The sequence below is a fragment of the Crotalus tigris genome, unplaced genomic scaffold, assembly GCF_016545835.1.
Source record: "Crotalus tigris isolate CLP2741 ecotype Arizona unplaced genomic scaffold, ASM1654583v1 scf7180000017800.2534000, whole genome shotgun sequence".
Classification (NCBI taxonomy): domain Eukaryota; kingdom Metazoa; phylum Chordata; class Lepidosauria; order Squamata; family Viperidae; genus Crotalus; species Crotalus tigris.
In genome coordinates, this window is record NW_024096645.1 from 2106244 (window position 1) to 2120012 (window position 13769).

At 34.7% G+C, this 13769-nt stretch overlaps 1 protein-coding gene across 4 annotated transcripts in view; it reads right to left on the reverse strand.

The window, feature by feature from the left end:
- EIF2AK4 (eukaryotic translation initiation factor 2 alpha kinase 4) overlaps positions 1–13405 on the reverse strand; it is a 43671-nt gene extending 30266 nt beyond the window's left edge. For 3 of the 4 annotated variants that reach the window (XR_005556600.1, XM_039342657.1, XM_039342659.1), the window contains exons 1-9: positions 13163–13405; positions 10822–10937; positions 9362–9464; positions 6756–6929; positions 6181–6261; positions 4815–4963; positions 3736–3851; positions 2827–2984; positions 1478–2013 (exon numbers count right to left, since the gene is read on the reverse strand). Coding sequence is in view for 3 of the 4 variants with exons in the window: in XM_039342657.1 (XP_039198591.1) it covers positions 1478–2013; positions 2827–2984; positions 3736–3851; positions 4815–4963; positions 6181–6261; positions 6756–6929; positions 9362–9464; positions 10822–10937; positions 13163–13324 (1595 nt within the window). In the remaining variant the exon portion in view is untranslated. The remainder of the gene's footprint in view (positions 1–1477; positions 2014–2826; positions 2985–3735; positions 3852–4814; positions 4964–6180; positions 6262–6755; positions 6930–9361; positions 9465–10821; positions 10938–13162) is intronic. The other variant, XM_039342658.1, reaches the window with a different exon arrangement.
- Positions 13406–13769: the final 364 nt, after the last annotated feature.

The window sequence follows — 13769 nt, forward strand, 5'->3', positions numbered from 1 at the left end:
TCTTTCTGGGAAAAATGGCTAAGTAGGAAGTAAAATGTTTTCCTTAATCAATGTCTCTTAATATGCAATTTATCACAAGAAGAATTAGGTAGCAACATCCTAAAATAATGAAGTTAGATAATAATGCCAAATCATATAACTTTATTCAGATATTGTCCGAGTCATATTTTAGCATTTCAAAAATCCCAGGTTTTATGTATACAGTAGTTTTCTGTCAGCAAATAAAATAATTCTCCTTCCAGAGCAGAACGTAAAGGATGTGAGGAAATGGACATAAATTACATATAATCCACAACATACATAGATTGCTATGAATTAACAGTCTGATCCTGATATTTATTTATTAAACTTTATATCATGCATCTAAACTTAGTGGCAACTTTATGTGGCTTAACAATCAATAATAGCAATAATATGAAACATTAAAATATTAATTAGATATACCTGATAAATACCAGGAAAAAAGGATCACTATTTATTTTAGTAGTTGGGATGTGATCTTAAGTACCAATATTATATGTATTAATCCATTTAAGTAAAGTTTAAGATACCAAAGCACAGTCTAAACCAAAAACCCTCTTACATCCAACTAAAATAGTGTATTATCACAAAGGATTTAAAAGCTGCATTATATCCTTCAAATTAAACTGAAACATATGTTTGCAATATTTTTTATCTACAAAAAAAATAGTGGTTAGTCTTCTGATCAAATAAAGGACCTAAAACTTGATTAAAACCCCCACTCATAATTATCTGATCCACAGTCAAAGTAAAAATAAGCATGCAAAACATCTGTGAAGTATTTCTTGAAATCCTTAGTACAGCCATAAAAGTTTAGGATTTACATTGTTCTATTTGGTAAAAGTCGACTTCCTCTGGGCCTGAGGCCTTTTATGTCCCACAAAAGTAACAGAAATATTATGTTGGGCTACAACTCAAAGTATAGAAGCACATATGCACAGCTTATATCTCCAAAAGGGAAAAAATAGGGGAGAAATTATCCAACATAAATTCTTATAAAGAAATGTAAACAAAGGAAATTAGATAGGTAATTAGACAGTAAAAAAAAAACAGAAAAAAAAACAGAAAAAAAAATCCAGATGAAAAAATTTAAGTGTAGAACCAAAACTAACAACAACCCACCCATCCCAAGTTAGCTAACACAGCATTATAAAATCAATATAAGGTGTATATTACTTTTAATTATGTACCAACATTTAATTTTAGAATAATGCATGCTTTTTATTGACCAGCTAATAGGGAAAAACTTAAAACAAAAAAACCCAATAACCTCATATTCCTGGATGCATACATTCCACTTGCACATCTAAATAATTATCTTGGTTTTTAATCCTTGAATCATGTTGAAATCACAAAGAGCAATTATTATTAAATTATTGTTAAAATTCACACCTATATCCTAAATTATAATTATGTATATTCAATAATAGTTAAACATTATGGGCTATTTACATACTTTTTCAAAAAGTCTTCAAAATCATCAGGCAAATCACTTGGAATTGTGACTGGATATTCCTTGGTTAGCCATCCTTGGCTGAGAGCAAGCAACATCAAACCCAATCTCCATATATCTCCTTTTTTCCCTGGTTTGTTGGGCAAGGCGTCCTCACTAAATCGGACTTTGGTTTGCTCAAAAACATCCTCCTTACAGATTTCTGCCAACCGTTTGGAAATACTGTAATCAGTCATCTTGATGTTTCCTTCAGTATCTACCAGAATGCTGGATGCACTCAAAACTTTGTGGACTACTGAATTACTATGTAAATAGTCAAGAGCTGACAAAAGCTGAGTTGCATAATGGCGCAACTGATCAACAGGAAGCGGGATCTCTCTGTCCAAGTACACGGAAAGGTTAGATCCATTGATGTGTTCCACCAATATGTGTACTACAATTGAGTCACTGTGCTCTTTAAAGGTCATAGATAGGTAACGAACTATGTTAGGATGGCTTAATTTCATCAGAGAACTGAATTCTGTTTCTGCTCCCTGTATCTTTAAAAGAAAACAAACATTTTAATTAGTATTGAATTATGGAAGGAATATGATCACTCAAGATATTTTCCGTACAAGGCACTGAACAGCTCAACTGAATTCCATTGATTCAACTGAGGAAGCTAGATAAAAGACATTTGTAAGCTTTTAATCATGTGTACAACCTATTTTTTTTCTATTTTTGCACAGAACGTTTCATTAAGATCTGAATTATGGAAAGAAAGGATTATGGGGATGACCTTTAGGGCTGTGCAAGCTACCAAAATTATTCAGAGGAAGCAAGCATGGCATCTTTGAAAGAGCTGAATTAATGAATTGATTCTTGAACTACTTTTGAATCATTTTCAAAGCATGCAAAATCCTAATGATTAATATAACACAGAATATTCATGCTGTGTTTAAATGCTTACAGATTAGTACTGGAAATCTATGTTAACCTTGCTAAATCCAATGTCTTTCATTTATGCTTTGAATTCTCACAGAATCATGGCATCTATAGGACTGCAGAATAGACAAAGATTGATTTATCTTCCTTCATGCATTTGATAAAACCTTAACAGTTTCTACAAAAATATGTATGTATGTATGTGTGTATGTGTGTATGTATGTATGTATGTATGTATGTATGTATGTATGTACTGTATGTTCTGTTCCAAAGTACCCAGGAAGATTTTCAAATGCATTACTGATATTAATTCAGTTTTTTGTTATACAGCGCATCTCAGATGCTTGATGTTCAGTTATAATTGTCAAGTAGCAATAATCAAAGGGGCCACAAGACTAAATAAAACACACACACAAAAGAATGATTACCTGTTTTTTACACTTTTCAACCTTTTCCTTTTCTTGAGTTGTGAGAAATTTTCCCATTTTCTTTTGCCACTGAAGTACCCATTCATTCACTTGGACAAAGTTGCCAGAACAAATATCTAAAGCATTGTAGATTGATTTACCAAGTTGTTCATCTTTGCCTTTAGATAAAGGTAGGTTAAGATATCAGTTATTAATGCAGATATTCCTATAGATCCCAGGTTCATAATAAATTAAGCATTAATTCCATCTGATATGTCCTCTCTCCTTTTGTTGCTACTGTTTTAGATACACTGGGGTGAGGAAGGGTTGCATTCAAAATTAATAAAAAAAACTGTCAACAATTTTGGTGGACTTAACCTGGGACATTTTGATCATCTCTCATATGGAAGGGGAAATAATAAAAAAATGTTGATATTCACAATTGCCCAAATAGACCACACATACATGGTAGAGAGACAATCATTCTCACAATTGTTGCTACCATAAAAGCCATCATATTATTATTCAACTTCACAAGTGGCTTGTTGCTTCAGCAGAATGACCAGCACAGCCTTAGCCACACCCTGGGTCTTTATTTGCAGAGGCATCTGATATCACAGAGATTCCATTTGGTGGAAAAAAATCATAGCTTTTTTGGCCTAATTTGATGCAAACAATGGTAAAAGCACAATGTCAGAACTGGAAAGAATGTAATATTTGGCAAGTTTACCTTTTCTAACATTTAACAATGCTTAAAGATAAAAAATGAATAGATTGGATCCTTTGAACTGTCAAATAAACACCGGATCACAAAAAAAGGGGGGTAGCTTTCCTCTTTCTCAAAGTACAAATAGGATATTTTTATCCTGAATTAAATGGACAAACACACAATATATTTTTGCATTTCTAATATGTTTATGTTCAACTTACCTATACATTTTCCTTTATGCACTTTAAGCTGACCATTTGCACTGCTATGAAAATTCAGAATTTCACACATTCCTTGAGATTCTTCATTGCTGCAGCTAGAGTACTGACGCTCTCTCCTATACAGCCAACATTAATATTATTTTCTTTGCAAAACACACACACACACACACACACACACACACACATGCATATGCTTAGATGTCCCATCCCCCTCTCTCTGTATATATGTAACAGCCATTCAATTCACTGAGAAGATGGCCAGAATACTAGTTTAAGTGTGTGGTACTAATGGCAAATTAATGTATTTCCACAGAACTTGGTTCATTTCTAATTTCAGTTAAACTATTATAAAACAGAACTGTTCATTTGAAACAGCAGAAAGTCATTATCATGTTCTTTAGAAAATGTATATCATTTTCAAAGAAAAAGATAACCAAGCAAGAATTTTTATATATGTTCCTATATAAAATTCATTTATTTATATAGTACACCCTCAGCTTCATGGACTTCCTGTGAAGAACAGGAGTCAATTATAGCTGAACATCTATGAACTCTACATAACTTTACATAATGAACTAAAAGTTAACAATGTATATAGCTTTTGTATAAATTAGAAGAGGGTTACATATTTGCATAAAATATGAATGTTGTTCAGTCTACTTTGTCAAATAATGGACCAGTCTATTGTTTGATGATACTGTCTAAAATTAGATTTTGTTTGTTGCATTCAAAGTCCACTATAGGGGGACAGAAAAATCAAAGTTTACTATATTTATCTAACTTATCTAAGTGGAAAATTAAACATATATAATGGCATAAGCAAATTTCTAAGATGTCTAAGTCTCCTGCAATAGAATACTTAATCAAACAAAGACAGATGGAAAACAAGTATTTGTCCAGCCTTACAAATGTTATTATTTTTGTAATTGTAATGCATGCAGTATTCATTATTTTTGTTCTTTTTGTTAATTTTCACATCATTTGTATATCATTCAAATGACGTGAACATGTACAAAAACCAAGAAGTTTCATGAATGAAAGCAATTAATTCTCTTAAAATATTGTGATAAAATACATACTTTGAACGTCCTGTGGAATTTGCACGATATTTATTATTTCCTACATGATTTGTTGCACCAGTTGTTATGTTGACAGTCGTTTTGCTCCCTGCAACATCTTGAACAATAGAAGGATCCTGCTTTATCAGAGTGGCGTTACCCAAGCGTTCCTGGAAAGATAGGCGGGGAAAGTGAATCACATTAGTGCACCAAAATCTTTTAAGTAACTACAAGTCCTTGACTTGTAACCAGAATTGGGGCCAGGAATCTGGTCATAAATCATTATGATCATAATTTGAGACTCAAATGAGAGGAAGTAATTTTGGGGCCTTTTTTGCGGTGGTTATTAAGTGAATGCTGTGGTCATTAAGCTAGTCCATTCATTTGAATGGGTATTTTTTTGCCAGAAACAAACAAAAAAATGCATTCATGTGACCACAGAATGTCCTGACCAGTTGTAAAGCTGACCCACCCAACATGCAGTCATGTGATTGGGGGGGGGGTAATACAATCATTTACGAAGGCTGAGAATGCTTTCCAGACCATAAATCACCCATTCGGTGGCTTTCATAACTTTGAATAGTCGTAAAACAAGTCATAAGTCTAGGACTATTGTAGATGGGCTCCTGACTGGTGCTCCCTTCGGGGGATGGCTTTAAGAGTCATAAGTTCCTTCCTTAACTGAAAATTATTATCCTTGCTATTCAAAAAGTCAGTTTTGACAGCTTGCAACCTGAGGCAAGAGGCAGAGATATTTATTATATGCGGCTTTTGCGTGCAAATCTCTATTGAGTACAAATGTAAACATTGGGGTAATCTAGGTCAAATATATCTGTAGCTTTTAGAAAAGGGGAGGAATACAGAGTCTGCATTGGTAAAACCCACCATTCTATGTTTGGAACATATAAATCTATGGCAAGAATACTACACCAATCTTCTCTTGCTATCCTCAATCCCTTTTATTCCCCCCTGCTTATTCCTGTGCTATCTCAGAGAGAGATGAGCAGCAAATAAGTCTGTGACTTCCAAGTCCACAGAGAATCTAGATCAGTGTTTTTCAAACTTGGCAGCTAAGATGTGTGGACTTCAATGCTCAAAATTCCAGAGCCACCTTATTCCTAAACAAATCATGAGAGAAATTCCAATGCTCCTATCCAGTTTTAAAATTCTTTAGGAGATGTTTTCAATTTGGGAGAATTGCAGGGCGTAAGCAAAGAGAGATCTGCCTACAAACTTTCTGAAGAATACTGATGATGTTTATGGCCTGCAGTCTCCAAACCTGAATCAAGACATTTTGAAGCAATTCATAAAGAATTCTAGAGAAGAAAAAAGTGGCTGATATACATATTTCTTATTCTTTGGCAATACAGAGATATTTTTATAATACCTGTTTTGCTATTTCCTTCCTTTTTCTTTCTTCTCTCTTTTCTTCCTCTCTTTTCTGAATTTCATCAAGAATTTCACGTTGCTGAAATACATTCATTGATATGCCATAGAATAGTATCTTATTTTACTAGGCAAGAGTTTAGAAGATTAACACCAAACAATCAAGCATAAAACAATACAGTAATCAAGGAATTACTAAAGAGGAAACCACATCCTCATCAACATTGGCAGGGCAAGCTACTATATAAACAGGAAGCAAACTTCACATTCACTAGCATTAATGATGTTACCTAGTTAGATAATAAAACATCTGCAAGCAAACAACCAAGCTCCGAGAGCATCAAGGACTCCATAGTTCAACCGTGAACTACGTATATTCTTTTCTATTGGACAGACTGACTGGTTGATTGATTTGTACACTTCTTTGTCCTTTGGAAGAGTAGTATAAAATATATTAGTAATAATACTCATATAAATGAGTAATACAGACTGTAGGCATGGTCTTTTTTTTCTGCTGAGATGAACAGAAATTAAAGGAATAAGATGGTGAGGACAGAAATATTACAATGTTCTCACCATCTGTTCTTCTTTTTTCTTCAGGTTTTGAATTCGTTGTTGTTCTTCCTTGGCTAGTCTTTCTTGTTCCTTTTGTTGATTCTTTAGCATTTCTTCATGGAAAGATTTTGAAGGGGGTTTATTGTAATCACTAAGAAATGACTGTATGTATTCTGCCAGCTCAAATATCATCACCTAGGAAAGATAAAACTGTTCAAATGCTTGCACTAGTTGCACTTATATATACACAGCAGCACATCCTTCAATGAAACACAACTGATTTTTTTCTTTTAACCTAAATAACTAAACCAGCATAAGACTCAACTAAACTTAACTTCAGAAGATCCTGTCCCATTTCAATAATGACTATTATAAGAGTTTCTATTGAATGCGTACCTTGGTGGTAAGGCATAGCGCATTGTCTTTAAATGTATTATATTTCTAAATCCTACTAATTAAAGCAGAATCAAAATAATTTCTCAGCAGTGATTCAGATGAAACTATATTGAAAAGTCATTAGCAATCTGCATTTGACAGTATATAGGAAATACGTGTGGACACCATTAACATTATACTGTCTATACCAACATTTAAAGATGATATCTATCATTTTTAAGACTTACACTTAACAATAATCATAACAGTAAAAAAATAACTTTGTATTGATCTGTCTCATTAATTTAACTATCCAGTTCACCTTGCTAAAATATGATTACACATTCATATCCTTCTAAATATATCATTTCTGCTTTGAATAGATAATCAAAATATATCAAGTTCAAAATTAATGCCTGTGTTTCTTTTGGCAGAAAAATATAATAGTCATAATTGCTGTAGAAACGTAGGCTTCATTCTTCTCAAACCTAAACTGCATTTGAAACTTTGGAAATTGACAATGGAACTTTGTTACATTTAATTGGTTCCAAAAAAAGGGGGAGACTAATCATTCCATTTATTCATATCTATTTCTGCTCTAGAGCCAAGCTGATATAGTGATTATGGAACCAAATGAGTTCAATCTTAGGCACAAAGCCAGCTGGTTGACCTTGGGCCAGTCATTGTCTCTCAACCCTAGGAAGGAGGCAATGACAAAGGATTTCCAAAATCTTGCCAAGAAAACTGAAGGGACTATGTCCAGGAATCAACACTGACTCAAAGGCACATAAACACACACATTTCTGTTCTACTTTATGGGGCACACTGTTACTGGAAAATAATATATAATATGTAAACTCCATCAAACAATAGAACAGGATTTTCTAGTTTGGGAAAACAGGAACTATTCAGATAAAAGTACTAAATTACTTCAAAACTCATACTAACAAATAAGTAACACTGGAAAGCAATCATTTAAGGCAAAGATGACATGACGTCGCTGCAATTAAGTCTCACTAGGAGAATAAAAGTTATATTCTCCCGATAAAGAGGGGCAGGTAACAACAGCACATAGTGCTAAAAGGCAGAGTTCTTTATTCTTAAAGAGAAGGCTCGCCATCATCACTAATGTGATGTTTTCTTCAAGACAAGCCTAGTTTCTGGTGACTTCACAGACATATATTTGTATATTTTGGGAAACACTATTTATGTGATGTACCACTGCTTCCTCTGGGATTTTTTTTTCCAACTTTTCATGTAACCTAAAGTTTTGGCGGTTTTTGTGCCTGTGCACGAGCCCCATTAAATTTACCTCATTGAACTTACTAAAGGTAGCTAGATAATAGTATCTCTCTCAGCATTAACGTACTGCCAACTCTAATGAGACCCTGTTAATGTTCTATGACAATTTTATAATAAACACTTATATAGCTATCCCTCCTAGATAATGAACACTCACGAAGTAATCAAAGAGATTTTAAAAACCCTCTAATCAAACATGACAAAAAGTAATACAAGGATATATATAAAAAGTAATGTATAAGCTAATTAATAATTATAAAATGCCTCCTTCCATAGGTTGGCTCCTATACTAACTTTATTCCCCGGAGCTGTTAAAACAGAACTTTTATGTAGAGCTTTTTCAACTATAGAGCTGCTTTTGCTGCAATGGGTTTGATACCTGCGCTCGTCTATTTTTACCTTTATTTTATGGATCTTCATTTCATTACGATTTTGTTTTTTATTATCATCATATTGCAATGATATGGTTCTTTGTATTTTCACTGACCGAAGACACTGAGAGGATTTATTTTATTATTATAGCAGTACAGAAGTGCAATAAATAAATCAGTAAATAAAAATAAAATACACAGCACTAAAAGGGGCATTCTAGCAAGAAGACACACATCTGGTAATGATTTACAGAAAGAAATGGAAAGGTCTGAAGATCACAGTATTTACAGAAGTAGCTATTAGAAGCAGAACTGATCTTCAGATTGCTTAGAGAGTAAAGATAAAGGTGTTAGTACACACGGGGTAAAGGAACACCAGTGCATAATGTCCAACATATATTATGAATGCTTCTGGTACAATCTTTTCAGCTAATAGAAATTATAGGAAAAAAAATCTATTTTTGCTCAAAATTGATGATCACATTCACAAAATACACATGTGCACACACAAACAATTTTCCATATTCATTTGAAACCTCAAATATTATATCAACAATGTCACTCAACATCAACACTTACCTCTCCACAACGCTCTTTTGCTAATACCTCTAGTTTGGATTTTAATAAGTTTATATTTTCATTTGATAAGCCTTTCACATTTTTAAGTTCGATTTCTGGAACACTAGAGGGAAGAAAAATAAATCACTAGAACAGGAATTTTACGAAGTGTTACCCATGTTATATCACAGCACTATTATTTCCAATAAATCATGAAAACATATTGAGCTATTTAAAAAACTAGGCCACCTTTTATTGCAATGTCCTTTCCTAAACACAAGAGAACATAACTGTAATAAAAATTTATAAAAATGTATTTATACATTTCAAAAGAACATGCCACAAAAATTAATTTAAACAGCTGTTAAGTAATGTAAAATATTTAAAATATAATTTTAAATCAACAAAGTCTAGATTAAATAGTTTCTAAAGTCAACCATTTCTTGAATCCTAAAAATATCAAGCAACACTGAGAAAGCACAGTTGCTGAGTTTTACCAGTAAATATTTTTAAAATTGCCTCGCAGGTTTTTTAAGCCAGAAGTCCCAGGCATCTGCATATAATGTAGATGTTCTTGCAGGCAAATTGGCACACAATGTTTAGCATTTTGAAAGCCATTAGAGCATCTACCCATATATTACAAAAACTCTCCTGTTTGTCTGTTTCTAACTTTCAACCGGGTGAAATGGTGCATCATAACAATTTGTGTATTAAGGTATCTGAAATAGGCTAACTTAAAGAATGCATCCAGAATCCAGAACGTATTACTCCTATAACTGAAATTTCAAGGAACATTACATCAATTGTATTCACAAAGTTGTGCCTATTAGCTGCAATCAACTGACTCTGATTTTCAACTATACTTTCAAGAAACTTGTAGGTTGTGTGATGTAAGGAGAAATGTATCGCTGTCTTCATGCCCATTTCAATTGGCTACTTTGGAATTAGGCCAAAATCTAAAATCTGTTAACGGCAGTAGATAACAAAGGAAGGATGATTTGGATGCCTGCTGGTGAGTAGGGCTGGCTGAGGTGGTTAATGTATGAAGTTTTTTCCTCCCCAGAGGGAGATGACCCCTTGGGAATAATTGAAGCGAAAACCTTCTCTGATTTGGATTGTAGATGGCATACTATCTTAACTTGATAAAAGGTACTCTGAGCCATTAATACACATTGCATGCATACAACAAAAGCAATTTTCAGGTAGAAAACATCTGGTTTGTCTAAATGTTTTGGACTTCAAGCCCATCAAGGCCAATTGTCTACATGAACAATGAGCAAAGGCAGTGTTCCAAATTATCTGAAAGACATACAGCCTTTGCCCCGATCCTGTCTGCTTCCCATCCCAGTGCATGGTTCCTCAATTAAATATCCTTTCACTCATCCATATCTATTGTTATGCTATGTCCAGATTTTTCAGAAAATTTTGTTTTCTTTTTTTAAATTTAGAAAAAGTATAACATGGATTTTTTATTTACTCACATATCGGGATAGGTTTGAGGACATTTGACCCATAAGTCAACTTTGGCATAGACTTCATGGTCACCAGTTAATCCCTGAGGTCTCAAGACTAGATTGATTTCAGGAGACTGTCGTATCTGCAACATTTTTTGAAAAAATTCTGAATGTTAGTAAGAAACTGGGCTCAATAAATCTCACAGACTTTCTATCTGACCCACAAGAATGGAATCAAAGTTTTTATTTTTCTGGTAAGTGGAATTTGTTCCCAAGAGAAATTACAAACTAAATAATATGTGAATGAGCTTTGAATAAGGAAAGATTTATCAAGTGTCATGTATAAATGCCTTGGGGAAAAGCATAGTCTTTGGGGAAGTAATAACCTTGCTAATTATGTTTAAGTAAAACATAATTACTTATTGCAAGTAAGTTGTTGATGGTTTTCACAGCACATTCACAAAACAGCAGCAGCGCTTGGGAAAAGAAAAAAAAATATTCCCTTTCATACTTTTTATCCTAATTGCTCATTTTGATAAACAGTCATATTAAGAAATAATTTGATACTCATGTGTCTCAAATTCAAGAAGGAAAAGGAAGGAAAATGAAGTAAAGGCACACTAGGAAAAAAAACTCATCTTGTTGCAGATAATCTTACTCTCCCATTAAATTTCTCTAGGCTTAGCCCTGGGGTAGGTAAAATCTAAAGTTAATTAATTTCAATTAATACGAGAGAAGAAAGCAGAAGAGGTGGATTTAATTATTTATTTGGTGATGATCATTGGCTGGACAAAGCCATACCATTATTGACAGCTGACTTGTTAAAAAAAAACTGTCTGCCAAATATTTTGCAACACTGTTAAAAGGTATTAGGACATTACACACAATTTCTTATGCTATTTTTTTAAATTCAGGGAGTAGAACTAGGCTTGTATAATTTTTATACCTGTGACTGCCAGAACACAAAATATATTCTCATCCTTTATCTTAAATAATTGATCGGTAGAGATGACATTTTTATTCCATTAACACCCACTTTTTCCAGGGAAGTTCACATAGATAATATAGATGAAGGTGTTGCCTAGTTTTATCCCCTTAAAACACGGGTGCAAACTTGCCGCATCACGTGTCGCGATGTATCGCGACTTTTTTTGCATTGCCGGACCAGGAGTGGGTGATGCAACTGGCCCGTGGACCGGCAGTTTGACACCCCTGCCTTAAAACTACAGAAGTAGGCTGGGCCAAAGAGTTAAGTGAGGTTTTGAGTTTAACCCACAAAACTAAGAGTTTTCTCTCTGATTTTCAGCTAAGAATACGAAAGGATAAAGTAAATAAGTAGCGGGTTGGATGTACATGTTCATCCTTCTAACTGGTAATACTTGCAATGATAGGACTTGTTATTAACAATTAATAACAGGTGCATATACAGTACGATGAATATATATTTTTAGGAATCCACAGACATACATAACTGAGAAATTCTACAGTATAAATTCTTCATTTTTTCTCTGGTTGTGAATGAATCCTTACTAATTCCCAGTGATCCCATTTTATTTTTTTTTACAAAAATTACACATTGCATTTTAGATTATCTCAGTGAGGTTTCTAACAGTAACAAGAATATTACCACAGCCATTAAAGCCATTAAAACTGTAAAGTTATACTGAAGACTTAAGTGAAGGACAGAAAAACCACATCTTTCTGTTTGGCATTAATTATGTTTTAGTAATTGTTACCTTACAAATAACTATCAAGTTATCTCCATTAAAATTAACTCTGAGTGTATATACGTACACATACGTATATAGCTTGAAATTAAATCATGCTACTGAAGCATACTGTACCATGCTGTTAATTTTTAGGTAGCACATCCTGTTATAATTTACTTCCTTCTAATTGACATAGCCAATGCAAGTGCTAGATGGGTTTGTAGCAAACGATGAATGCTACTTGGATAATTAAATCTCTGTTACAGAAACACAAGAATGAGGCATAGCTACCATTGGACTCAAACTCCATGCTACTTCATTGGATAGGTGTTTCAGTGGATTACAGTCATTTTTAAAATAAGCATCCTGGATGTGGAAGCAAAAGGTGTAGGTCGTTAATACGCCTTCAAATATTATGATTTCAAGCAGACAACTTTAGGAAAGGACGGGTGAAAACAAGGATTGGGACGAGTCAGGCAACCAAAACCAAAAGTTCAGTCTCAAAAAAGAAACTTCTAGCCATCTTTAAATCCGTTTAATATATAAATCAATAAATCAAAATCTACATGAGCTTCTGCGGCGATTCCCAATTTGCAACCACCAGGCATCGTCTGCAGAACACCGACAAACAGGAAACCCAGCCAGCCTTTTCGTATTACCTCCCACGGCCGGTCAAGACGCAAGTCTTGAAAGTCCCGCCCGTAGATGGACTCCAGCACCTGCAGCTCGTTCTCTTGGCGAAGCTGGTAGCTCTCCGGTTGCTCCGCGGTCACTTCGGCCGTCTCGGCTCGCGGCTGCAAGACCCTGTTCAAATGGGCCATCTCAGTTCGAGCAATTAAAGGCCGGCGGTCAACCACCGGGCCCTTGCCTTGTCGCCACGGCTGAGCTGCGGTGGGCGGAACCGCGCGGCTCTTCCGCCTTGCTTGGAGGCCCCGCCGAAGATCGGTGCTGCCCCTTGCGACGGCGGGGAAGCAGGAACCCAGAGTGGAATTGGGGCTGTTTTGCCGATGAAGCTGTGTCTGCGGCTTTCTACCCAAGACGTCCCTCAACTCCCAGTGGCTCTCTTTATATAGAATTCCTCAGCCACAAAGAAAAGGCAGGGCTGATATCTATATCATTCTAAATCTATTAATTCCTACTATCTTGTCCCCCTATATATATATGTGTGTGTGTGTGGTCAACTTTCCCTCCCCAGCTCTGTAAGGTCTTTGTGGCTGAGGAAGGGCAGCCCCACCTTCTGCAATAGTATATGTAGTCTAGGTTGCC